The sequence below is a fragment of the Populus nigra genome, chromosome 1 (assembly GCF_951802175.1).
Source record: "Populus nigra chromosome 1, ddPopNigr1.1, whole genome shotgun sequence".
NCBI lineage: Eukaryota > Viridiplantae > Streptophyta > Magnoliopsida > Malpighiales > Salicaceae > Populus > Populus nigra.
Window position 1 is genome coordinate 15,518,392 of NC_084852.1, and position 26,870 is coordinate 15,545,261.

Consider the following 26,870-nt stretch of genomic DNA (forward strand, 5'->3'; position numbering starts at 1 on the left):
CAATTAGAAGATGATGACAATAATGATGATGGTAGCAATGTTAATGTTGATGTTAATGGTAAAAAAAAGATGTTACCATCTAAGAATGTCTTAAAAAGAAATAATTGACTACAAGTTCTGCAAAACAAAAAGAAGTTGCAATAGTAGAGGCATATTTCATGCCAAGAACAACTCATAGTGCTAAATATTCTCTCTAAAGTTGCTTAAAAAATAAAGAAGCAATTGAACGGTGTGATCTTGCTATAGCAAAAAGGATAATTGATGCATGTATACCATTTAATATTGTTAACTTTTTATTTTTATTATTTTTATTATTATTAGCGTTCTATAGATGTTGTAACAACTACCGGTCCTAGTTATAAAGGATCAAACTTTCATGCCCTTCATGGTTATTACTTGGAAAAGATGATTAATAAAGATAAGCTTTATGTGGAGAGTTAATGAGAAATTTTAAAGAGAAATTGTTGCATATTGATGATTGATGGATGGATAGATCAGAAGAGAAGGGATTTAATCAACTTCTTAGTTTATTGTCTTATAGGAACAATTTTTTATTAAAAAATATTATGGATGCATGAGAGGCCTTAAGGACTATCGAGTTGTTGTATAGGATTTTGTATATCAGGCCCGAAAACATTGTGCATATGGTGACAGACAATACTTCTAATTATGTTGTTGCTAGCGAGTTGTTAATGGAAGAATTTCCTTCAATATCTTGATCTTCTTGTGTTGCTTATTACATAACCTCATACTAATTTCATTGCACTACAAAGTATTTTAATACACAAAGATGATTTGAGAGCTATGGTGACATCTAGGGAATGAATCTCCTCTTTTTATGCTTACAAAAGGGAAAAAGTCTGTTTAAGGTGTTGAAGTCAATGTTTTAGGAAGAATGTGCAATGGTCGTGCAGATGACAGAACCTTTTGTTCAAGTTCTTTGAATAGTAGTAGTGATAATTGGCATTTCATTAAAACATTTGTATAAAGCTATTCATTGTTCATCAAAAATTTAAATGTTGAGGATATTTCAAAGGAAAAAAGCTAGGGGGCAGCCTTTCATTAACATTATCAATAAACAGTGGGATGCATAACTAAGTAAGCATCTTTATACAATGGGTTTTGGTTAAATCTTTGATTTTAATATGATGTCAATGCAATGGATAAACATATGAATACCATATTTATATTTATAGATGTCATAAAGAAATTTGCATATGGAAATACAATGTTGTAAAACATGTTTACTGATGATATGAAGTTGTTTAGGAATATAGAACATGATTTTGATCAAGTATCTATAAGAAATGATTGCACCATTTTACCTCTAAGTACATCATTATTTTTATATTCGAAGTAATTTAAAAATATTGTCTTTAAGATAATCTTCCTTATTGATTTTGTATATGAATGAATAGTGGATGACATATTGAACTTGTACTTCAAGTCTATAAAAGTTGGCTATACGAGTTTAAGTTTAACTTATAGTTCTTTAGCTTGTGAGAGATATTAGAGTATTTCTAACTTAGCCTCTCTAAAAAATGAAATAGATTAAAGCATTAGTGACCTAATGACCTTGTGTATGTCCACTATAATTTAAGATAAAAAAAGAGTAATTTATTTTCTCTAATTCTTTAAATATTATTGTATCTTATTCATTCGCATCATTGATACTTATATCATGTCTATATTCACTTTGACTTTGTACGAATTATTGAAAAGAGTGAAATTATGCTCCAATTAATTTTGAGGCATTTTATGACATTGAAAATTAGGTTATAAAAGATGATTTATTAACCTTGAAATCTAAAGAAGTAGATATCTTTTATAGTGATCTATTAATAATAAAAATTAAAGATACTTTCAATAATGGTAATGAATGATTGATGCTTTGCTTATTGTTTGTTTTAAACGTAGCGTTGTATAACATGTAATATTTATCTGTTAATTGTATTATAATTGTAGATTTGATAAATTTCAATAAGATTGATGATGATTGTGAAGATGAAGCTATAAAAAAGCATGATGATATTTCAATAGGTGTAGGCGATGTTGGCTTAATCCCATTGACACTTAGTTTAAATGTTGATCTTTTAGACATGGAAGAACTTAATATATTCATTGTATCAAAATGAAGGTAACGATGATAATGATGATGATGTATCTATGTGTGTTATATTGGTTTTCCAAGTGTTTTCATATCAAACTTCAACTAAAATGGTGCAGAATTTTTAACTTTTTAATAATGAGAATGTTATTGTTATTGAAGTGCATGTCAAAAAATGAGATTTGAAATTATAATTAATTAATTGCTCGCTTGAATTTGTAGCTTGTTTGGTTACTTTTGTTGCTTTTATCAAAATATGTTGAAGTGCTTGTTTAATTGTTTTTGTTAGAATATTGTTAGTTATTTTATTTTTTTAAAATTTTTTTAGTAAAGTAGATTAGTGGTTGCTATTTGTATTGTTTATCTTTTGGGCTGAGGGAAGAGGATTATAGAATAATAAATCTCATTTTAGGAATAATTTGTAGCATAATTGTTTTTTATTTCTTTAAATTAATCTGGTCACTTGACTGAGTCAACTATTAGGTTAGTTGTAATCACTATAAATATAAAATGCGGCTAACCTCGACGGAGATAGGTGCACAATCGTAGAGAAGAATATCCAAAACCAGGAAAACAAACAGTCTTGAATCGTTTCCACATTAAAATATCGAAACGACCTCTAAATTTTAGGCAACAATGGCACTATCAACTCTTCAACAACTCCTCAAAAAATCGCCACCATATTCAAGAATCCTCGCTTCGCTTCAAAACCCTCATTTGCTTCAATCCCCGAAAGCAAATCCACCCGTCAATTCTCACCACCTCGAAACCAAGCCAACTGAAAATAATTCCACTATCAATGGCAGACCATTTTTGTTTGGTTCATCTAAAGTAGAAAACTTGACCCATTTGAATCCCTGGCTATTTTCACCGATATCTCCAGTTCAGATATTTTCGTACCAGAATTTATCATCTGGGTTGGCCCAAGATGGTTCAAACGATGATGATTCAGGGATGTGGGCTGATAGTGTGAAGAAGAAGAGAAAGAAGAAGATGAACAAGCATAAGTACAGAAAGTTGAAGAAAAGGCTTAGGAGACGGACTTAGTTTCAAGTTTTTTTGGTGAGGGTTTCCGTTAATTTTCTTTTTGAGGATTGTATTACACTTTTTAGGTGTTTTGGTTAATGTTGAATTTCTCTTCATAATATTACCCGCCAATGAAAAAACCTAAGTGGGAACTTTATTTTGTTGGGTATAAAAAATTAACATTTTGCACTTCAATACACTCCAAATTATTAGACATTGTAGGGTGTTTTACTGTTGGTTTGATTTTTGTTTGAGTTAAATTTAAGGTATGCCATTGTTACATTTGTCTTGGCTTATGAAAGATTGGATGCATGCATAAATACCTAATAATGTAGTTTACAACAGATGTTAAATTGTTGTCAGAGGGGCTGCATTCCTGCATTCTTGTGAATGCGATTCCAAGTATTTTTTTTGTTATAATAGGCTGGATTAGTTGTACCTGGGAGTTGAATGAGTCAGTAGAGGCTAGTTATCTGCACAGCCAAACCTTTTCCTTTCTTTGTTGTCCTTATGGAGGGATTGGTAATGCACTGGCTTTTGCTAGTTGAAAGTGATTGTTTCCCCTTCTGTTCGATGCATTGTATTGGATAGGTAAATAACAGATGATGATATTGCGTTTACAGAATATCATGCTCCATCTGTAATTTCGAACACAGCTGTTTGTTTAGACATTGTGAAAGGGTGTTGCTTAGCTGTTAGTTCAGTGGTAGTTTATTTGCATCTTTTAGGGTCCTCAGCCTTTTTTCCTTCTCTTTTTCTGGTGCTTTGGCTCTAGGGACCATTGTCTTATGCAATGATAAAAGACTTGAATTTGCAATGAGATGGGTCAAAATTCAGACCTTGATAAAGAATCTTTGCTGAAATGCTGAAGGATAGGATTGTCTATGTATTCTGCCTCCCAGGGGGTGAATTTGCAGGGACCATTTTTGGGTGATGAGTTCTATTCTCCTTGAATTTATGGTTATCGATAACATTAAAGGTCAGTTCTTGCAGTTACCAGAGTTGAGGCAATGTTCTTCGAGTTTAATTATGCCTTTCTTGTTGCAACATTAGAAAATCTACTAGAAATGGGGTATTTTTATTCCCAACTTCGGACTAAACTGGGAAATTCTGTAATTAATCAGTTTCTGCAAGTTTATGGGAGTATCTAGAAGCATAGACTAGGTGTCTTGCAATATGAATTATTGGTCATGTGTCTGTGATGGAAATAGATATAGTTGCATTTGTAGGAGCTCAATCCTTGCTGATGAGATTACGTACAATCAATGTTTTGAAATCTCTGATCCTTTGAATTCCAACTTTGATTTTTGCATCCTTTCTACTTGACCCCCACCTCCTCTTTTTTTCCTTTCCCCCATTTTCTTCCCAAGCAAGCTTTCATAGACCTTGTTATTTTTCAAAGTGCAGGGTGGCTTTGTTTGGCCGTTACAAAGTATTTATCATATATGGTTACTAAATTACGTTTGCATCATAAAAATAAGATATGATCAGAGAATTAAACACATGTTTATTTGGCTTTAGGTAACAAAATTGGAAATCTTTTGGCTGGACCATGTATATCTCAAACCTTAGTGTGGAGCTGGAATAATAGCAAGATATCTCTATATCACAAGTTGGTATTGTTAAGAAGTTGTAAATATATATACTAAGGTGATAGAGATGTTCTTCTAATAAAATGCTGAGTTGCTCTTGTAAATTTTAAGGTTTTCTTAGTTTATTTAGTTATCAGGTTGTTGTAGCAATAATGCAAACAATATATGTTCTGGGTAGAAAAACATATATTTTAAAGGTAGTGGAGATGAAATAATAAGATACCTCAATATTCCTTGTGTGTGCTGTGTAGAAGTAGCAAATGTATACTGAGGTGATGCTAGCTTCTGAAAATGTGTGTTTTTATCATTGCCTTGTATCTGGCCCATTCATTGTGTGTTTTCTTGATATCCAAGTTGCTACTTCAGGATTGAGGAAGGAGTGAAAGCTAGTTAGTTGTTAGGTCTCTCTCTCTCATTGAGTTGAAGGTCTTGGGACCATTGCTTGCTGGTAAAAGACTTGGATTTCCAACCATGAGGGTGCAGGTCAGAACTTTGAGAACAAACTTTTTGTGCAAAAATGCTGAAGGATAGGATTGTATCCAGTTTCTCTCTCCCAGAACACCCATTTTCAGGGACCATTACTGCATAGCAGATAGATTAGTTATACTCTCCTTGGAATTATGTTATTGGCAACCTTGAGAGGTATTGCAATCAGCTGAGTTTAGGTATTCCTTACCTAATTTTACATCATAAAAGAACTAGACATGGTTTATTTTTCAACAGCAGGCTAAATTGCGTAATTCTGTGACAGAACCATTTCTACAAGATGATGAAAGCGTTTAGAAGCATAGACTAGGGTTCTTGAACTTCTTTTTTCTTTTGAGGAAGCTTCAAAGTCTTAACTTTATCTTGGAGTTTTCTACTTTTGAGTTTTTTCATTCCTCCCCGCGCCTGCCTTTTTCATTCTCAAGCAAACTGTTCTAGTTCTTCTAATGGAGGTGTTCTTTTTTGAAAATTACAAATTCTTCCTCTTTTTTTAATTTTCAAATTTTGACAGCAATCACGAAAATAAGATTTGTAGAACAAAACTTCTGTTTATTTGGCCGTAAGTAGTGCATTTTGAAATCTTATGGTTGGACCTTGTATGTATCTTGCCTAGGTGCAGAGCTGAAATAATATCATGTTGGCTCCGTAGCACATATGTGTTGTTAAGAAGTAGCAAATATATACTCAGGTGATGCAGCTCACGTGGCTGTTCTTCTAATAGTTAGTAGGTTATATTGGCTACATTAAAGAATAAGAGGTTGTGGACAGCAATACATATATCTGTTAGAATCAGAAACCCTCAGGCTGGACAAGATATTTCTATAATACTTTTGTTTACCCTGTAGAAATACCCAATATATACTGAGTTGATGGTTGATGGTGGTAGGTGACCTAACAAATTATCATTGAACTTCAGTTCAAGAAATCCGTACTTATGGGTTTGTGTGTTTGGAAAAGGGAGAATGTGAAACATGAGACTCAAAAGACTTAACGAGAAAATAGAGCTTGTGCAGGAAGATACAATGCTAAAAGTTTTGATGAATGGCACCAAGAATATAGTTGGTCAAGGCACGGTGTTAGCTTTAGAATCAATCTGCACATTGTAATTTTTTAATCGTTTTGCTTTAGAATATTTGCAAATTATAAGCCTGGTATTGAAGTATGAACTTAAGCTTGCCTTGCCTGGTAAATGTTTTGATAGCAGTAACCAATTTTGGGGATTTTAACGGTAATAGATTCGATAATTAAGGTACTAAACCATCAGAGATCAATTTGGTCGAAGTAAGTTGCCCCTTGTTTCTTTATGAAAACAAGTTTCGTCAAATTGATAGCGATTGCATTATCGACTAATTGTCATAATAATTTCTGACATAGCCTTTTGCAAATTATAGATTTCATTTTATGAATTCATAGCTATTGATAGTTTTGGAAATGTTCATGCATGTACAAGTACATGCTTTAATTGGACTTGTGTAATTTTGATAAAGAAATATGGAATGAAACCCCTTTGGAAAATCAGACAGTGAGATCAAGAGACAAGTAAGAGATACATGATTGGGGTGGAATTCAAAGAGGACATATTATTTAGAATTTAGCTTTCTGATCCGTCAGCTATTCTCATAAGATATCTTTTTTTTTTTTTTTTTTTTGGGGGGGGGGGGGGCATATATGATGCTTGTCAAGAATGGGTGAAGATGATCCAAATGTTTCATTCAACCTAACCCATTTCTTTCTCGTCTGCATTTGTTAGTCTCTCTTGCTTTCTTCTTTGATTTGGCTCGTGAGACCCACTGTCCTTGGTGAAGGAGACAGCCCTGGTAAGTACTGTCAAAGTCAAGTTACACAGCGTGGTGCTGACCCGCAGCACGCTAGCCATGCTACTCATATGATGCAAACTTGTCAGAGAAATCTAAACTTGTATTTTTCCGACTTGTGTTGGAGCATAGCATCTAGGGTTGTTGAATGTTCTTAGAACATAAACCTGAACTGCTGTATTACATACTCGTGATACTCTTTTCTTTCTGATGATATATTATCTCTGAAATGCAACATGCTAATGCATTGTTGATGAGTTGCAGTTCAACTGGTGTTAGTGTCTCCTCTCTTTTTAACTGTAGTCTCTTCTCTAAGCTTGAGTTTAAATCTATCTATATTATAATAAAAACACATACCAAGTATACTGGGAATTTTAGCCCTGCAAGGCTTTTGTTCCTGCAAAAATTTAAAAGCCTAAAACTCCTCAATAGCAAGGAGTATTTGAGGGTTCTGTCCTTTTTCTTTTTTTCTTTTTTTTTCCTGCCATGTCTATCATCCAACCTCAATAACAAGAAGATAAGAGTCAAGATGAGTGAGACCCACCACTTCCTTTCCCTTTCCCTTGCTTGATATCATGGACCGTATTTTGGCAGAGATGAAGAGTGATTTGCTGCATATCTCAGTACCCTTCTAATCATTTAGGTTTCTATTAAGTCATTTTCCCCACCAATATGATGGCTTGTTTTGCGACCTCGTTTGTGTTCTCAAGCCTTTTTTGTGCTGAAATCTGCGTCCATTTGCTGTTGCTGATATCTGCAGGTGTAAAAGGGGGGGCGGGGTCGGGTAGATGATATTTCACAGCCCCGAAATGAAAATCATTATCATTAGTTTTGACCAGTAACCACGTAATATTAGCAATCTAGTCTCCTTCTAGGGATCTCTGAAGAACTTTTTCTCCATGGCTGGGTAGGGATGTTAGAAAAACAGGAGATTTGATTGCCTCGCTCATGATGAGTTTGATATCAAATCAAATCATTGTCAAGTATGGTTGGAGTTATAGAGACCCACAAAGGGCACTGTAAATTTACAACAACTTACAGGGTGTAGTTTGTTGTTTATGGAAATTGTACTTTCACTTGGGGTTAAAGTGCCTTGCTACCTTTCTTAGGGAGCCAACTTTTGATATTGGTTCAAGGGATGCCAAGACCTAAGAGGGTGCACGTGCAGGGCACAACGAGAGGTGGTCACAAGATATTTTTTAATAAAAATATTTTTTAATTAAAATAATATTTTTTTAATTTTTTAAATATTATTATATTAAGATCATTACAAAAATAAGTATCTGAAAAAATCAATTTAAGATTTTCAAAACAAAATATAGTTTGAAAAACACTGGAAAAAAGCTGCAAACACAAAATCTGGCCTTTTGCGTCCTCGGTTGTGCAGAAAAGGTCTTCAAGCCACACATTTAGGATCTTTCCCACTGCTGCTTTTCTCAATTGCACTTGTTTTTACCATGGGAGTAAAATCTCAAATGCACCATTGACCATCATTACATTACATGGTCTTTAATCCCAGTTGGTTTTGTTTTTTATACCCACTTGATTTAAACGATCCAGTGAAGGCTCAAATCTTCCCTTTCAGCAGTGGATTGAGGAGCCTTAAAGGGCTTTCGTGGCGCTTATAACTTCATCCAAACGCTTGTTTACCAGCTATAATTACTTGGAAGGAATATGAGTTTCCAGGAAGAGACATTACATACAAGCTAGGGTTCTTCTTTGAGCCCGTGCGTGGAGGGAGGATTCACAATCGAGCTCCTTTTAAGTTAATCATAATTCAGTTTATTGAAACTAATTAATTAGTCATTGTAGCATGAGAAATAACTAAGTAGTCACTTGACCAGCTTTAACCATCCTTAATTTAGTTGTATTTTCGTTATAAAAATGCTTTATTTCACTTCTCTTTTCTAGAAATAAAAAAAAAACAAATTAGAAAAGAACATGGAATTGCCAGGAAGGACTCAATTATAAAAAAACATAGGGATTAAATATACATTTTTTGAAATTTTAAGGTTTAATTAATTAGCTTAGTTAGATTACAAGGTCTGAGATGTAATTCAACTTTTTTTAATTTTAATTTTAAATAGCACTTCCAAGTTTTTTTTTAGCAAATTAGCACAACCAAAAAACATTTTTAAAAATTAGCATAGATAGATAAATGGATGTTGAAAATTAATGTAATGATTCAAGACAATCTGGATCAGATTTATAATTAAACTAACAAAATAGTTAACTTGATTAGGCTTAATCAAAACTCCGTATACTTTATCAATCTAATTTAACTTGGATCAAATCTAACACAATCTCAAAAATTATACAAGTTAGGAGTCGTTTGCAACATGGGGACTCTTTAAATTTTGAATTTTTTTATTTAATTTTTTTATATTTTTAAATCGTTTTGAAGTATTAATATTAAAAATTATTAAAAAAAATATATTATTTTAATATATTTTTAAATAAAAAATATTTTAAAAACGTAACCTCTACAGCTATCACAAATACCCTATTAATTGTTCCCAATAATAAAACCTCTATATTGTTTAGAAAAAAAGAAAAATATTTCAGCGGAAAGCATGGCCTTGTGCTATTTCTTCCTCGGATATTTTTTGAGCTTCGCTAGTTTACCAAATTTTCCCTGTACAACGCCATTTTCTTTTTTTTTAAAAAAAAAAACTCCTTGTTTTTTTTGGGTTTGGAGTAGAGATGACTTCGAAAGATGCAAATGGGAATTCTCTTTCGTTGTGAAACTTATTTTTAAAGGAAAGAAGATGAGACTCTGTCAGGCGTCGACCCATCTGTTTTATTTCCATGAAAACCTTGAAGATGAAGAATTTGTTTAGAAAACCTCGTGATGTTATAATATTTCGTTTCAACTTGGAATGTTCAAGTTGTGGCATACCACAAATTAAGCTGTCCTCTCCTTGCTAAACCAGCTGGCTCTTTTCTTTGGGCTCGAGTCTCTCCTTGGACTTAGCACTGAATTGCCCCCTAAACGGCAGCTGAAAACACCCTGTTGACTCTTGATCCAACGTATGAAGCCAAGAGCCTCATGGTTTTTGTAAGAGAGAATCCTATGCTGACAGAATCCCATCTTCATATAGTGCAGTGATTTTAGGGCAAGCAAGCTATTTGCACTGAATCTTCCGATGAACTGAACTTCCATTCAATTTATATGTGGTTACAGAGCATGTTTCCAGCCAAGTGATGAGAACGATTCCACCAATCTATTCCTTAAGCAGCAAGGATGGATGTATGACGAGCTTGAATCTCTCATCAAGAGCACTCGAGTTTGTAATCAAGTATGGCAGACACTGAATCTTACAATTATCAACGAGTGATCCAAGATTTGAGGCTAAAATCTTTTTGTCTAGAGTATCTGAATTTTAGTCGAGATGAGATAGAATTTTGCTTTGTGATTTTCTATATACATACATTAGTAGCTAGCTATTATTCTTGGGCACTATTTGATAATGGAATTCATCTCCTTTTCAATTTGTTTTTCTTTCAAAAAATCATTAAATCGATGTTTTTGATCAGCCTGGAAAGGACAAGAGAGGCCTCATGGAGTAGCTGAGTGGAATAAAACTACAACTTAAAGCATCAATATCATCCACAAATTTATTTATTTTTTCCCTACATATCAAAATAAATGAATGATGGGCTAATTCAAACCAATGAGAGGGAAGTCAAACAAAGCTTGTTGCTTGAACCTGAGGAATTAAACTATTTAATATGGTGTCAAGAGGATGGAACCAAAATGTTCCATCCAAATGTTTTTTATTTATTTATGATTCTTCAAACCCAAAAATCACAATCAACTTTATCCACATGGGTTGTTGTAAGGCATTTCCACTTGCCATCAAAACACCTTGTCCACTCTATTTGACCCTACAACACCAAATAATTTAAGCCCTCAATTCAATCCCCAAGTAAAAAAAGTAGGCTAAATAAATCATACCCAACAAGCCACTTCCCCTCCCCCCCTTGCATTGCAATTTACCTCCAAGTTCTTGGAAATAAAGCAGGAAACTTTTGAATATAATGTTTCTGGTCTAAAACATACGTAGTGATAGTGGAAGGGAGAAACAAGCGATCAAAGAACAACAACAGGAATCACAGGGAGAGATGGGAGGGGTAACATCATCAATGGCAGCAAAGTTTGCTTTTTTCCCACCAAACCCACCATCATACAAGCTAGTAACTGATGAATTAACAGGTCTATTGCTACTGAGCCCATTTCCTCATCGTGAAAATGTTGAAATCTTGAAATTGCCAACAAGGAAAGGTACAGATATTGTGGCAATGTATATAAGGCATCCTTTGGCTACTTCCACCTTGCTTTATTCTCATGGAAATGCTGCCGATCTGGGTCAGATGTATGAGCTTTTCATTGAGTTGAGCATCCACTTAAGGGTCAATCTCATGGGGTACTACTACTTATAATATCTCGATTTTCCCGTCTTCACCTTCTTGTTTTTTTAGCTTGATTAATGTTCTTCTAACTTCTTTTTTTCCATCTGCTCTGATTCTTGTTACTTGTTCACAAGAGAATTTTGTAATCTTTCTATGTTCATCAATTTTAGATTCTTGCCATTTTTTTAAGTATTGGTGCTATCAAGATGGGATTCTTGCCGTATTTGCTCCCAAATCTTAGATTTAAAGCATGCGGATTTCCTCCATAGCTTGATCAAGGGAATCCTACTGAATTGAAATACCTCTATCTCTATGACTGTTGCCCAAATAAATCCACTGCGAAGAACCAAGGATCACGTTAGGCTTTGTCTATTATATATCTATATATAAGGGTTGATCCTGGTTTTTTGGTTACCAAGGAGAGGTTTGGACTCGAGACCTCTTGGGGGGAGGGGAGGACACCAACGCCAGTTGAGCTACAGTTCATTGGCTTAGTTTTTCCTGGTCGATTATCAGATTGTGCTTGCATCTCAAGCTAGTAGACATGCCCTTTCCCAAGTACTATTTGCTGTCATTGCTTAGATGAATTGGACTTGTTTTTTATTCTGTCTCAAGACATGTTATTAATCTGTGTTGTTGAGATACAACTCCGAGACATGGTTTGTGATTTTGCATCTCTCATTGGAATCTTGTTCATTGTTCTCATTCCATCTTTAACTCTCTCAGGTACGACTATTCTGGGTATGGGCAATCGTCGGGAAAGGTTTGATGAACTGTTTAACTTCTTAATAATTAATTGAAAAAAAAAACTTCTTTTATGAGTTTATTGGTTCTTGTGGAAGGAACTGAAATGGCCATCTGAAGACCATTTCCTGTGTTGCAGCCGAGTGAGCAGAATACATATGCTGATATTGAAGCTGCATACAAGTGTCTAGAAGAAAGCTATGGTACCAAGCAGGAAGACATAATCCTTTATGGGCAATCTGTTGGAAGTGGCCCCACGTTAGATCTTGCTGCTCGACTGCCTCAGTTACGGGCTGTTGTTCTGCATAGTCCCATACTCTCAGGATTAAGAGTCATGTATCCTGTTAAGCGTACATACTGGTTTGACATTTATAAGGTAACATGCGTTTATCAATACTCTTGTCCTACCAATCACTGAAGTGGTGATTTTATAATCTCTATAACATAATGAGTTTGTTCTTTGTTCTTTTCTTTTTTGCAGAATATTGACAAAATCCCACTAGTAAATTGTCCAGTTCTCATCATGCATGTAAGTATACTATTGCAATGCATGTTGAAGTGTATATAAAGCTTTCTTTTGTTCTTTTATAATTGCATATTTTGGGAAAAGCATAGCAAAATTTGTATCGATGTTCGTGTTTCAGTATAATTGGTGTTGGAATTGTTCGATTTGCTTCCTCCTTTATGTGCTTTTGTCATCTCATTTACAGTTTTTCCTTATTTTGAAGAATTTAAAATGCTCCCTGTATAGTTAGAAGATCGCCAAATTTTTAGTTGTTCAAGTAACGAGGAATTTTCATTTAACCTAGAGTACACATAAGTTTCTGGCACTCGTAATGCATCCAGGTCTGTTTGTCAACTCTCAAGCTTCTTCATGTTTCGTTGCAGGAACTTTGTTATGTGTTAATCTATGTATCTATGCATGTTTCTCTGTGTTTCTCCAACCAAGTATTACAAACCTAATTGTTCTCCATAATATATCTCAACACTCTACTTCTTGTAGACTGCCTTTAGTTTACTTGGTTTTTTCCTCCTTTTTTAGATTTTTCTAGAGAGGCGTATTGTGATAGCCCCTGCAGAAGTGACAGGGATTATCTTCTGGTATTTCATGGATGATTGATGATAGGGGTTTGTTATTTATTCTTATTTGGCAGTACAAGTCTTTTCAAGTAAATCTGACACATTTGGCTCTGTACTGGTGTTATGGTCCACGCAGGTGTCTCAAATTCAAACAAGAACATAGCTGTCATGTATGTGACTTGTTAACTTACTAATTGTAAGGATTGGAGATCCAGACAAAGTAATTAATCATAGTCTTTGAAGAATCTTAGCTGAACTATTACAATATAGGCCCCCCAATTTTATTTTATTTTCGATAAATGAAAGGAAGAAGAACAATGGGATAATTTCTTTTATATTTTTCTTTAATCATGTACCTAACCTTCACAAGGATTGAAATTTCATTTGGCAACTGTGGGAGTAGGTTTCCCAGTAAAAAAGAAAAGGTAAAACAAATTTTTTAAACATGATAGGGGTTAGAGCAGCCCTGTAGTTGGAAGAGGTAAGGTATATGGACCCCATGGATGGTCTAATCAGGATTCCTGAGCCTTTTGTTTTGTGCTCATAGGAATGGTGCTGTGTGCTGACTTCTGACATCACTGAGTTCTTTTATTTGACTGTCCTTGAGGTTCTGACATATACAGCTGAGGTAATTTTGTCTTGTGTAATAATTAAATTTGAAATATTCGCTGTGCCATGGATGGTCTAAGATTTAACTATTGCGTTGTGTAATGGAGAAAACAGTCAAAATTTCCCTTCAACAAAAACTAGAAAAAGAACATGAAAAAACTGCTTTTCATGCTCCATGACTCTCTGTCTACTAAAAAGTGAAGTGTTTCAGAGAGTGATCATTCATCCCCCGCCCCCTCTTTTTTTTTTTTTTTTTTCCTGTTTGGAATAATCAGTGTATAATGTTGTTGAATAAGATGTTGATCCTTTCATTCGTTATCTTCTTTCAAGTTCTCAATATCTAGATGCTAGGAGGTTTTCATGAGGGTTCATTCATTTATTTTAAATGCATGCAATCCCACCAACTGATGCAAGATGCCCTTGAAAAGTTAATTGACTTGGGATCTATTATTCGTAATTGCCTTAATATTTTTTTTCTTTTTTTATTTTATTTGTAGGGAACTTCAGATGAAGTTGTCGATTGCTCCCATGGTAAGCAATTATGGGAACTCTGTAAAGAAAAGTACGAACCACTTTGGCTTAAAGGAGGGAACCATTGTGATTTAGAGCACTATCCAGAGTATATCAGGCATCTGAAGAAGTTCATATCAACTGTGGAGAAATCTCCTTCTCAAAGATACAGTTCCAGGAGAAGTACAGATCAGTTTGAGCAGTCACGGAAGAGTACTGATGTCTTTGAGGTTTCAAGGAAAAGCACAGATCGAAGAGAGAAACCAAGGCACAGTACTGACAGGCTCGAGAAACCAAAAATTCAATCTAATCATGTTGACAAGCTAGAAAAACTAAAAAATCTGTCAAATAATGCTGATAAGCTAGAAAAGTTAAGGATGTCATTTGATCAAATGGAAAGGTCTCGGAGGAGTGTTGATTGCCATGAGAAATCCCGGAAAAGCATCGACCACCAATTGGAAAGAGCACGGAAAAGTGTTGACAGGTTGGAAAGAATACGGACTGGTTGATACTCAAAACCAACTGTAAAATTTACGCATGGGTTTGGTGTTGTGGGCAATTCATTTGGTTTTTCTTTGCTAATTTATATGGTTTTATGGCTGTGTTGCATTGTCTCTATAATAACAATGGCATGAAATGAGAAAGGGTTTGGTGTTATAATGATTTACTACAAATGACTCTAGCAATGTCTTTAATATTTCATTTCCACATTTCGTAATACAAATATGATTTTCCATTTTCATGCCCACTGACGAGAAAAAAAAAGATAGTCCAGTGTTATGCTCCTCAATTCTAAATGTTACATCAAGTGGATAACTCAGATGTTGCCATTCATGGTTTTGCATCAGGAGTCAAGTCATGGATTGGTTATGGGCAAGTGCCACAGCAGTTTTCGCCACCAGACCCGTCTGTAGAAAACTTGCACTTGGAAAGAGATTCTTCATGTGGTTGACTCGTTAGCAAGCTATATCAGTCTAGTAAGCCGGGAGCAGGATTAGAACGCAGATCTTGGGTGACATGAATCTCCTTTTCGTCCACCGGAGTTGCAGAATTATATACAATTCCCTGCAAAGAAGATAATCTCAGCGGTCGGGAGGGCCATCGTGCCAGAAGTTACTGAACTCTAAAGGACTTCATGTATTGGACATGGAGCCTTCCATGTGACTGGACAGAAGTGCCTGTTTCCTGAAGCAATTTTCAGTTAATGATCCATGTAGCACAATGGTACCATTTGCATGCAACAGGAAGAATGAATAGTTTCTGACAGACTACAGAAGTGGCAGCTGTACATGCCTCCTTTTCTTTATGGTTGCAAGTAAAAGCTTTGAGAGCCTCTGTTATTATGATTACAGCAGAGTTAACGACGCCAGAACCAAATTGGTGATGGCTATTAAATATTACAGTCCAACTGTAATCTTCACCCTGTACTGTTTGCATTGGTAGCAAGTACAAAATGCAGATGAAATTTTGATTTTTAAAAATGTTTTTTAATTAGAAATATATTAAAACAATATTTCTTTTATTATTTTTTATATTAATTTATCAAAATCATTTAAAAAATCAAGTTAAGATCATTCAAAATATTAAATATAATGCAAAAACAAACACTCTCTAAACAAACCGTGCAAATTAGTCCGAGCTATGCTGTACAATCCATCGAAGCTTTTTAAAGAACTGTTGCCAGAAGAGGTGATGCAGGGGTAAGAGATGTTGCAGGAAGTGTGCAGTGTTGTCGATTATGAACCAACCACACCCCACTCATCGGCAAACCCTTCTTCTATTGCCAGAAGTGAAGCATAATTGATAATTGTATCCATTATCAAACATAATTAAACAGCATCAATTTAACCAGGCAATGCATCCCAGGTGTCTCCTTTGCATTAGCTAGGAAACAGCTTCGATCCACCCCAGAAACAGCATCTATTTTATTAGACTACAATTCACTTCGAGAAAAATAGAGCATTAATTACAACAAAAAAGTCCACATGGAAACTTAAAGTGTGCCAAAAGAGAAGGAAAGAAAAAAACAAAGTTCATGCATTGACAGTTCCACTGTGATTGGAATTATGATAATATTTTAGGTGTTGTGTTGCTTGAAAATATATTAAAATAATATTTTTTTATTTTTTAAAATTTATTTTTAATATTAATAAATCGATCTAAAAAAATTAATTTAAAACCAAAAAAATATTCAAAATTATTTTTTGACCATAAAAACACACTCTTGATGGTTTAAGAAAATATATTAAAATAATATTTTTTTATTTTTTAAAATTTATTTTTAATATTAATAAATCGATTTAAAAAAATTAATTTAAAACCAAAAAAATATTCAAAATTATTTTTTGACCATAAAAACACACTCTTGATGGTTTAAGAAAAACGAGTATGATACACCAACAAATGCATCAACAAATCACTTCAAGCAAAACCACACCATTAAAAAGTGTGTGTGTTGACCATGGCTCGTATTTTAAGTTGAAGGACACAAGGTTTTTTTATCCTTGGGTTGTCGATGAGGTCCAAAGGCAGAACCCAAGAAGTAGTTGCTTGCTTTTGTTGCGTACAGAATGGTGCTTTTATGTGCCCAGTGGGATTCTATTGTATACCATGCTGTATTTCGTTTCTGAGACGGAGACAAAACATTCAGTGTTTGGTGTGGGTTTAGTTATATTTGAGATTAATGTCGGAGAGTTTTCTTCTTCTTCGGAGTTCTGGTCACTTGGTTAAGTTGGCTTTTACAAACTGGTCAACTCAAAACAGCTGGGATTGCATTGAAGGTTTCAGGGCAATGGTTCATGTTGCAATTCAAACGAATCCCATGTTAGTGTTGACTTAGAAGTCTTTGCCCAGACAGCCATGGACTTCATGAGAGCTTTACAGGCAATAAAGTGCCATTTTGTTGGGAATTGTTAAGGTGTTGCAGCACCGACATGGAAACTGTAGCTCAAGGCCCTGGATACAAAACTGTAATTGGCACTAATTGCAATTTTTCTGGGGAGTTTTCATTCATCACTCAACTCCCGGGAACCATCCACCCCCACACTTTTTCATTACAAAATAGCAACAAAAATTTACGACATAAAGAAACAGTGAAACATGACACTCAAGGCTCCAAGTTATTGTGCACGTTATGTCGCTTGTGTGGTAAGGAATAAACCTCAGACCACCACCGAGGAGCCTCTTCCACCCTTTTGGTGGTAGTCTGACTCCATTTCACCTGCAAAGCTAAAGAGAGGGTTGCAAGCTAGACAAACATATGGCAAGTGATCACCAAACCTGCAAAAAACAAAACGAAATGGGAAGTATTTTTGTTCCTTAACCTGAGGAAAGTGATCTAGCTCTAGCAGCAAATGTAGGATAGTGTAGTAGTAAGAAGATGCAAGATAGAATCTCTAGCAGCACATCCATCTTCAAATTAATTTTTTCACCTTGCTCCTCCCAAATCCCATCCGTTTGCTCTCCGCAATATGCATGCTTCCTGACCTTTTGTCTAGACATCAAGAGGATGAAGGCTAGAGGAGTACCCAATAGTAGCGGAAAATCTTTGGTAAAGTGAAAGTTTAAAGAACATTATGGGATTATGAGCATCATATGCTGTGAATTCCTTTCGTTCTTTCTAAGCTTCTAAAGGATCAAGGTTTTCAAATAGGAAAAAGTGGTGTGACTGGCCATCACGTGCTCCATGATCGGGAATCAGTCAATGGCTCAATCGGCCTGTTAACGATTGAAATTGGTGCCATAACTTTAACTTCTAACCATGACCTTGCACGCTACCATTCTACAAAACAGAAGAGAAGACTAGGGTGAATTGCTCAGCAGCTGAATGAAAGCTTCGATTGATTTTTATGGTTCGATTACTGAAGACCATGATGAACTGCACTGATGAGAATTGAGAAGTCTTTGTGCATGCATAAATTCTTCAGAGTTGCGACTGCCTGGTAGCCCCAACTACATCGGAAAAACCATGTTCAGATAGTAGAAGAAATGCAAATCTACTGCAACTGAATTAGACCTCTCATGCCATCAGCTCACCCCCAGTAATAAACTGCAGATTTGAGGTTATGCTGCAGGAGAGCCATGAGCAGCGACCTGTTTTAGCAATAATAACAACATTTGCACAGACAGAATAAAATTGTTTTGTCGTTTATGACAAGCACACTAGTCATGCACCCTCATGCCATGCACTCAAATATCAATAATGTCGTGCTAACCCAGCCAAGACAGGAAAAAACGAGAAACATTCTAGGAATTTGATCAACGCCATCTGAGTGGGATATTTATGATACAAAGACAAACTGATAAATTGACCATATCCCTTTTCAAAATACCTGATGCTAACAAGAAAGGTTTCTTTATTTCTTTATTTTTAATCTGAACTCAGCAAAAAATATTAATTGGCTATGTTACAACTTTCAGAAATGGAACAATCCAACAGGAAAAGTGATAGCCTTTGAAAGAATTGAGTATTCTTGTTGAACAAAAAAGTCAGGTTCCTAATGCTTTGCAAGCCAATGTATCACCAACATCATTTTAAATAGAATATTTGAAGTACATGTTTCAAGGAGCTCTGTCAAAGGGCTGTGTATCATTGTAACAGACATCCCATACAGCTTCCATGGCATCCTTTGCAGCTGCTTTTGAGCAGTATGGGTTGGCGATCATTGATTTCATAACTCTTCTTTTCACACAGTCCTTCATATTTACATTGAAAAGTTAATTATACTGTTATATATCAAACAATAACAAACCAGGATGGATAAGAAAGACATCATAAAAAGTAAAAGTGAAAATAAAATAAAATCGAGGAATGTAACTATTTGTTAGACACTTGCCACCGCCAATGATGCGATTCAGTTACCACGTTTTCACATTATATACTAGTCACCAAACATGACATTGCTTTAAAGATACCATTGTTGGCATTACACACTACCAGCGGTCCATGGAAGTATTTGAATGATGCCATGCCATGAAGCTTCCATACTAAGGGAGAAATCACTCTCCGGGTTTTATTGAGTTCTCACTTCCCATTATGCCTTGGATGGAACTTAAACTGCATTCCTATGAATCTCAAGCCATTTGTTATTAGTCCTGGCTACATGGATAAGAGTTCTTTTCATTGGAAACATTCCTATTCCTAGCTCAACCAAGTGAATAACATCAGATTTCATTTCAATTATTTTAGTTGATACATATCTGCAGCATATCTATTTATGGAAGCTGATAATGTGTAAGCTCTTTGGGCACGTTATCAGTATAGCCAAATTTGTTTGGACCCAGCTTATCCTACTCTATCAACTTGGCCAGGTTTTTCAATCAAGGGTAAAATTGTAAATCTAATAAATCCACCTATCTTCCCCTACCCTTTATTGGAAAACACTAGCCTCTCTTTCTTCTCTTCTCCTCTCCTCCTTTTCTTGTCTCATTCTACTTAATCATCTCTCTATCAATTGCTATTTATACACAAATGCAAAAAATTCTTAACCATCAGTGCCCTAATTTTGTAATTGACCCATTGACAATAGCTTGATAAAGGTGATTTCAAGTTAACATAACGTACCATCCTTGGAAAATAAGAGAATTATTCTTACTTTTCATTATATGTATATACCAAAGACACAAATCATTGTCATTGAATCATGTAATCAAGATCAGTAAAACAAAGTTTTTATATAGTCAAGAGCGAGAATTTAGTTTCAGATAGTTGTCAAGTTTAGGTGGATTTCTACGTAGTACAAGTTAAATTATATATTTTTTAAGGGTTTTCATTTTTCCAAATAATTTGAATTAACAGAAATGATGAAAAGGAACATACAAATCAACAACAGTCATGTTTTGGAATTCATATATATGCTAGCAATTGACTAAATAAGCATCCATATATCTTCTATAAATAGTGGAGCTAATTTTTCAACATATTAAAAGTAATTGAATTATCCTGCATGCAAGGGTGGGCTTGTGGCTAGTTTTATAATATAGAAATTACATTTCTTGAGCTTTAATCTAGAAGAACACCTCGTTCTCATAGTTGTAATTTCTCGTATTCTTCACTAATAATATATTATTCTTTATCAAATCGAAGTAATATTTAACAACTTAGGAATTGAAAATTTTCACCTTGTGTTTTTTCTAGGTGGAAAACTAATCTGAAAATAGCAGGTTTCTTTCCTAAAATACTGCCAAATATGGAAGACAACTCAATAATTGAAGTTGTCTCCCACTAAAAAAGGCACTTCAATTGCAAGGATCACAAACTCTTCAAACTTAACACGTGATGTCCTGCAGCTCTGAATTCTAATGGAGTGCATTTTAGTAAGACTCCAACTTCCATCTGTACATGGTGATTTCAAAGGCAAAAGAAACCTCTACTGAAAATGTAGCATAACCATTTACCCTCAATTTACAGCCAATGAAAAGATTGCTGTTTTCATCTTATACGCAAGCAGATGTGTGAATATAGTGGACATGAGTAAAGTTTATCTGCAAGGTTTCAGCAGAATTAGAACTCACCTGCTCATGGCCTCTTAATTTCATATAACCCCGCAGCAATTCTCGTTTGTAATGGCAATCACCACTTAAATGGCCAGCACGAATCTGTACACAAAAACAAGAGAGGAAGAATAAGTATCAAGGAAGGGAAAAGTAGTAGTTGCAGCACTTAGTATTTGTAAAAATATTTGGTAAATTTTAACAAGACTCCCAATTTGCATCTGTACATGCCAAAGTTCATGAAAAAGAATTGGTCGTTGTTGCAGTGATACACACCTCACTACAGGCATGATGAGCACAGTCAGCCCAATCCAAGTTCGCAGCCCGACAGTCATCATAAGCATGAATCAGCTCATGTATAACAACTTGGTTTACATCATCTTGAGTGTTCATGTGATTACTACACACCATTATCTGAAAAACAGAACCTAAATAAGAAGAAACACTTAAGCATGCCAAAGGAGAAAAACATACCCAAAAAAAAAGGCCTTCATGATAAGCTGGCCAATTGTTTGAAGAAATGCATATAATCCAACAAGAAATACATGATTCAGAAACCAATAGAAACCTCAATTAATCTAAAGAAAAACATCATACAATCAAATGCCTATAGAAAAAACAAACATAATGTAAATTCTACTGTATTACATTGACATCCAAATGAAAATAAGGAATAAAATCACATTATAAACCAAAATACAATCCACAAAATCATGAAAAAACGAAAAATTAACAAAGCAATGAGTCAAGGAATGCTACCCCTTCGCCACGAACATAACCACCAGCAATCTTCTTATCACAATTAACAGCTTTCAAGAAATTTTCACCAACTCCACACCCTGCTTTCTCCATATGCTCCCTCAAAAATTTCACCATTGGAGCTAATACAATACAAGACGAAAAAATAAACAAATTTTTTTTTAAAAAAAGTCTGTGAATGATCTTCAAATCAACTTAACTATAGTATCAAATAAAGTTAAAGATACCCATTTGCTTTCACCATTGATTCTAAGCTACAAATTGAAAAAAAAAAAAAAAAAACCTCCACTCTAATGAGATTTATGAATCAGAATGAGAAACGGGAGGGTTTTGAAATTTTACTCCTGAAACTCCGGCGAATCATATCTTTGCATTCCTCTACTGTCGTGCCGTCGGAGCCGGGTGTCGTGCCTGGTTCCTCCGCCATTTTCCGAATGTTGGGCTAGGAGATTTCTGTGACGGGGTTTTTCTGGTCCATGTTTGGGTTTTAACGTACGTTAGTTTTTAAACCGACCTGGGTCAACCCGGCCAGTCTTTGATTCTTGGTCAAATAAGTTGAGTAGAGTTAACTTTGAATGAATTCGTTTTGATTTAAGTGTTTTTTTGACCGATTAAGTCGTGAGTTAACTTAAGTTTTTTATCAGGTTACATAAAGTTAATGTTTTTTTTATTGTTAGGCTTTGTGATTTAAAATTATTTTAAAAAAAATTTAAAATTTTTTATTTTTTTATTTTAAATTAATATTTTTTTTATTTTTAAATCATTTTGATGTATTAATATCAAAACTAATTTTAAAAAAATAAAAATATATATATTATTTTAATATATTTTTAAATAAAAATATTAAAAAAAATAATTACATTTTTAAATAATCTAAACCACAAGGTTATTTAGATCAAAGGTCAACCAACCCTTCATATTTTTAAAGTACCCTTTTATTTATTTATTTCTTCAACATGAAAAATACAACCGTGAATTGATTGAAATAAAAAGAGAGCAGGTCTGAGATTGAAACTATCACACGGTGACAAATCATCACCGACCAAGAAATTAATTGTTTTAGAGTTGCCAACAAGAGCTTCTAAAATAGATATTAATTTATTTATAGATTAAATATTGGGTTAGTTATACTTAAAAAAAAAATTTGACATGGTTATGTTGTTTGTGTTTTCTCTAAAATTATTCTATTCTTTTAGTTTATTCATAATTTTGAAATCTTATCAAGGATTTTATAATTATGCATTAATAGATGAATGCGTTGAAAATATTTTTAAATTTTGAAATTTTTTGAAAAGATGTTGAAAATAGTACGAATGCATTAAATATATATTTTCTAAATTTTTTAATTTTTTTAATTTTTGGATTTGTGAAAAATATTTTGAAAAAAAACAGTCAAAATTAAGTTATGACAATTTCCCTCCTCTTTATATCGCTTACAATATAAAGCAATGTTGTCAAAATCGCGAGTTGACTTGTAAAATCATATGATTTTATGAGTTAACATGTATATAACGTGTAAAATTAGGTTAAAAACTCAAAAACCAACAAACTCATTAAAAGCATACCGAGTTTACGAGTTTGATAAAAGTTAAAAAATTCATCGACTCCCTATCCCTGAGTCCCGACACTCCACACTCCACACTCCACAATCCCCACTCCTCAGTCTCCCTTTTTCTCTTTGTCCTTCGCCCAAATCTCAAATTCTCAACCCTAGCAGGCTAACACCAACAACGCAGCTGGTTCCACAACTCTCTCTCTCTCTGTCTCTCTGTCTCTCTCTCAAAACACCCATTTTTTTCTTCACTTCTTTTGCCTCTAATCTGATTGTCTTAACTCTCCACTCTCTTAGCTGGTTTTGCTTGTCACTGTAAATGAAGTAACAATTGTGCCTTTTGTTAGTGGACATATTTGCTTGTTGGATTCTCTTCTTTTCTGTCATGTTTTATTATACGAAAAAGGGTCATCAATCTTGTATCATTTTTTGGTGGTTTGGCAGTTAAATAATTGATTGTGCATCAAAAGTATCATTAAGTCTCTTATTTTACATATGTATTTATTGTTTTTATTTGGGTTTTTTATAATAATTGATGTGTTTTTTAGTAATGAAGTTTCTTTTAATGTTTTGATAGGTTTTTGAAGCTTAAATTAATTATTTCAAAAAATTTAACGTCGGAATTCAAAACAAATAATTGAAGAGAAATTTAGTTGAAGATTGAAGCAAATCTTGGTTCAAATAAGTGATCTAAATTTACCCCAAAAATCAATTCTATTCCAATTCTAAAAAAGATTATCATATGATCTATTTCAAGCCCAAAATTGCCTTATGTTGTGTGCAAACTTCAACCATCAAACACTCAAGGTTTCAATGTCAATCTTAGCCCAAATAATAGGTACATTTGTATCCTTATTTTATGCTTAAATTCAGCCCCAAATCAGCCTCCAAATCAGCCCAAGCACAATCCATGATCTTACATGTCCACACAATAAATAACATTTGATTTATTTTGGGTAATTGATTGATCCAAGAGGGCAAGCACATTGATGGAAAGCTGGAGGGGACATTGTCACATTATTTTGGGTCAAAAAAAAGAAAGAGACAGCTCATAAAGGAGAAAGAAAAACGTGCACTAAAGTGTTCTCCAAGCTGACCTGTTTTGATTTTCCAAAATACCTTTCAGTGTTTTGCCTATAACTTTCAACTCAGATGTCCAAATAATCTGTTATTTAATTATCTGAAAAGCTAACAGAATGTCCTATAAATATGTCTATAATAGTCATCTCCAAAGGAGGCTGCTAAGAGGGTCGAATTGCTGTCCAAAGTTAGAGTAAGATTTGTGTTAAAAATTTTACTGAAATTGTATTGTGATCTTCTTTGTAGATTTCGATTCTTTAGTTTGTAAAACTTATTATTTCAGTTTGATTCAAGTTATTTCATGTTTATTGAAGTGTTTTTATATATAATCATGGTTGGTTAATCTCTTTCTTGGATCCAAATCAAGGATCATGGTGGTTGAGGTGAGTTCTTCAAGATATGAATGAATCTTAATGTTTATCTTCTCATTTTCTTCATGAATGTTTTATTATTACAAAGAAATTTTAGAAATCATTTAGGTAATGTTGTTATCTTGAATTTTTATGCACAAATCTTAGTTTTGGTATAGAGATTGTTTAATTCAATGCCTTACTTAATATGAAAGTACTTATTTATTCTTAAGCAATAATCAATCTTCATCTTTTAAAACTTTATTGTAATATCTTTCGATCTAATATCACCATCATTGATATTAGGTTAAGTTATCTTATATATGTTGAAGGAATCACCAATACATCACCATTAAAATTGATTTGGACCAAGACTTATTTTTTCTTGTCATTTAAAATCTAGTTACACTTTTTCATCTTTGAAAACAAATCCATCAATTATTTTCAACCAAGTTATTGTTAATTTAATTTCTTTTGAGTTTTTTTGTTACCTAGCTTAATTTTCAGATCTAGCTCTCTATGGATATGACCTCGATCTTATCGAGTTAATTGCTACATCGCACACTCATGCACTTGCGGGTTAAAACTAGCTAATCATAAAAAGCGTCCAAGCAATAATCTTGAACTTGTTGTTAATCTTACAAAAAAAAGGAAGTCTTCCTGGTATTGAAAATCTAATAAACGCATTATTTTCTGTTAATTTGTTAATCTTTTCTTCTTCCTCCTCATCCATGAGATTAATCAAGTTAATCTTTCCAGTGTTGTAATGGGTTCTTATACTCAGTATTTACTGTGACAAGTAGAAAGAAGAAAATCAAACATTAACTTGAGAATTGAGATGCATATAAAAAACATTGTGTAGTTGAGAAAACATGAACAGAAATACCTGTATTCTGTCTGAATTGGTCAATAGTAGAAACCATAGCGTTATAGAGATCAAGAATTACAAACGTGCTTTTATTTCCATTATCAATGTTCAATTTTTCTACTGCTTTCTGCAATACTTGGTTATGAATCTTGGCGTAATATTCCATGTATGTAAACTGTAAAGGAACTATATCTTTCAATTTTACGCTGCATAAATAAAGGCCCAACGAGTGCTAATAAACCACCTCAGCAACAGTCAGACATATTGGCCATGCCTTTCCTACCCTACCCCCTCTCCTCTCTCGCAAACCATATATAAATGCTATCACACAACAATCAATTAGAATTGTTTGTCCTCAAAAGCTAAAATTAACCACTTGCAAATGTTTGGCCAAATTGTCAGTCTTTTGGCACAACATTGTAGCTTATCACAGTCCTACCATCACTTGTGGTGACTTGGAAAGAAAGACTTTGGCCATTGAGGTAAGAGAATTGCTTTCCCAGTTCTAGCCCCAGCTCTTCGACATAGCTTGCCACCTTGTCTTAGAACCCTTTATCTATTTGGTAATGGTGGATACTATGTTGCTCCAACGTATAAGGTAGAATATCATAACTAGTCACTGTATAAATAATCTATAAGCATATAGAATATTACAATATTAAAAATCAAGTTAATTACAATGTCAAATAATCTGATAGAAAATTCTAAAAGGTGACATGTATGTTTCATTGTTGATTTAATAATAATGCAAAGATTTTGCAGAATTTAACCATATATATGTATGTTTTTTTATATATTTTTTGTCCAACTCTTTGCACTATACATCCTTGTTGGTGCATATATTGATTCTTGAACTGTAGGATACATGGCATCTAAAAAAACTACCAGTGGCAATAAACTTGATGTGGGATGGCAATATGCTGTAGATGTTGATAAGAATTCAAGAAGAGTTCAGTGCAAATATTGTTAGAAAAATTTAAGTGAAGGCATTTACTGTTTCAAGCATCATTTGACTTGCACTTGAAAAGATGTTGAGTCATGCCAGCAAGTACTAGAAGATGTAAAGAAGATATTTTGAATATTTTAGTGAAAAATCAAGAAGCAACTGAGAAGAAAAGAAAGGTTTTCCAATATATTGTATAAAGATGAAGATAATGATGAAGGGAATGAAATTAGCTCAGTGAACAAAGGAAAGAGAGTAGTAAGTGAGAGTAGAAGTACATAAACTACCATCAATCAGCTGCTAAAAAAGAATCTAACAGAAAAAGCATGTCGATAAATTGCAAGGTTTTTCTACACTAATGCGATTCCATTTAATTGTGTGAAAAACTCTAAGTTTGTTAAGGCACTTGAATTAGTTGCAAAGCATGAGCAAGGTTTTAAGTCTT

At 34.0% G+C, this 26,870-nt stretch overlaps 2 protein-coding genes across 4 annotated transcripts; one reads left to right on the plus strand and one right to left on the minus strand.

Annotated features, from left to right (window-relative positions):
• Window positions 1–10,862: 10,862 nt before the first annotated feature.
• On the plus strand, window positions 10,863–15,055 carry LOC133669976 (uncharacterized). Of its 3 annotated transcripts, XM_062090335.1 has the most exons (6): window positions 10,876–11,452; window positions 12,165–12,201; window positions 12,322–12,558; window positions 12,664–12,711; window positions 13,810–13,890; window positions 14,369–15,055. In XM_062090335.1, exons 1-6 carry the CDS (start codon window positions 11,151–11,153, stop codon window positions 14,888–14,890), a joined length of 1,227 nt encoding a protein of 408 aa, XP_061946319.1. In that variant the 5' UTR covers window positions 10,876–11,150; the 3' UTR covers window positions 14,891–15,055. The 3 variants fall into 3 exon arrangements, with proteins under 3 accessions (XP_061946338.1, XP_061946319.1, XP_061946329.1); XM_062090354.1 differs by lacking the exons at window positions 13,810–13,890; window positions 14,369–15,055 and adding an exon at window positions 13,225–13,597 and having other exon boundaries at window positions 10,863–11,452; XM_062090345.1 differs by lacking the exon at window positions 13,810–13,890 and having other exon boundaries at window positions 10,883–11,452.
• A 3,688-nt stretch (window positions 15,056–18,743) lies between these two features.
• Window positions 18,744–22,149, minus strand: LOC133700413 (mitochondrial inner membrane protease ATP23-like). Its single transcript, XM_062123933.1, has 5 exons — window positions 21,975–22,149; window positions 21,633–21,754; window positions 21,150–21,287; window positions 20,895–20,978; window positions 18,744–19,076 (listed from the first exon to the last, which is right to left on the minus strand). Exons 1-5 carry the CDS (start codon window positions 22,057–22,059, stop codon window positions 18,942–18,944), a joined length of 564 nt encoding a protein of 187 aa, XP_061979917.1. The 5' UTR covers window positions 22,060–22,149; the 3' UTR covers window positions 18,744–18,941.
• Between the last annotated feature and the right edge of the window lie 4,721 nt (window positions 22,150–26,870).

Bases quoted from the DNA above. Each gene is read 5' to 3' on its own strand.
- LOC133669976 (XM_062090335.1), top strand. From the start codon at position 11,151: ATGGGAGGGGTAACATCATCAATGGCAGCAAAGTTTGCTTTTTTCCCA. The intron at 12,559-12,663 runs GTAACATGCGTT...TCTTTTTTGCAG, and splicing joins ACTGGTTTGACATTTATAAG to AATATTGACAAAATCCCACT. The intron at 13,891-14,368 runs GTAATTTTGTCT...TTTTATTTGTAG, and splicing joins TTCTGACATATACAGCTGAG to GGAACTTCAGATGAAGTTGT.
- LOC133700413 (XM_062123933.1), bottom strand. From the start codon at position 22,059: ATGGCGGAGGAACCAGGCACGACACCCGGCTCCGACGGCACGACAGTA. The intron at 20,979-21,149 runs GTGTGTATCACT...TTTTGTGTACAG, and splicing joins CTCATCATGCCTGTAGTGAG to ATTCGTGCTGGCCATTTAAG. The intron at 19,077-20,894 runs GTGAGTTCTAAT...GTAAATATGAAG, and splicing joins AATTAAGAGGCCATGAGCAG to GACTGTGTGAAAAGAAGAGT.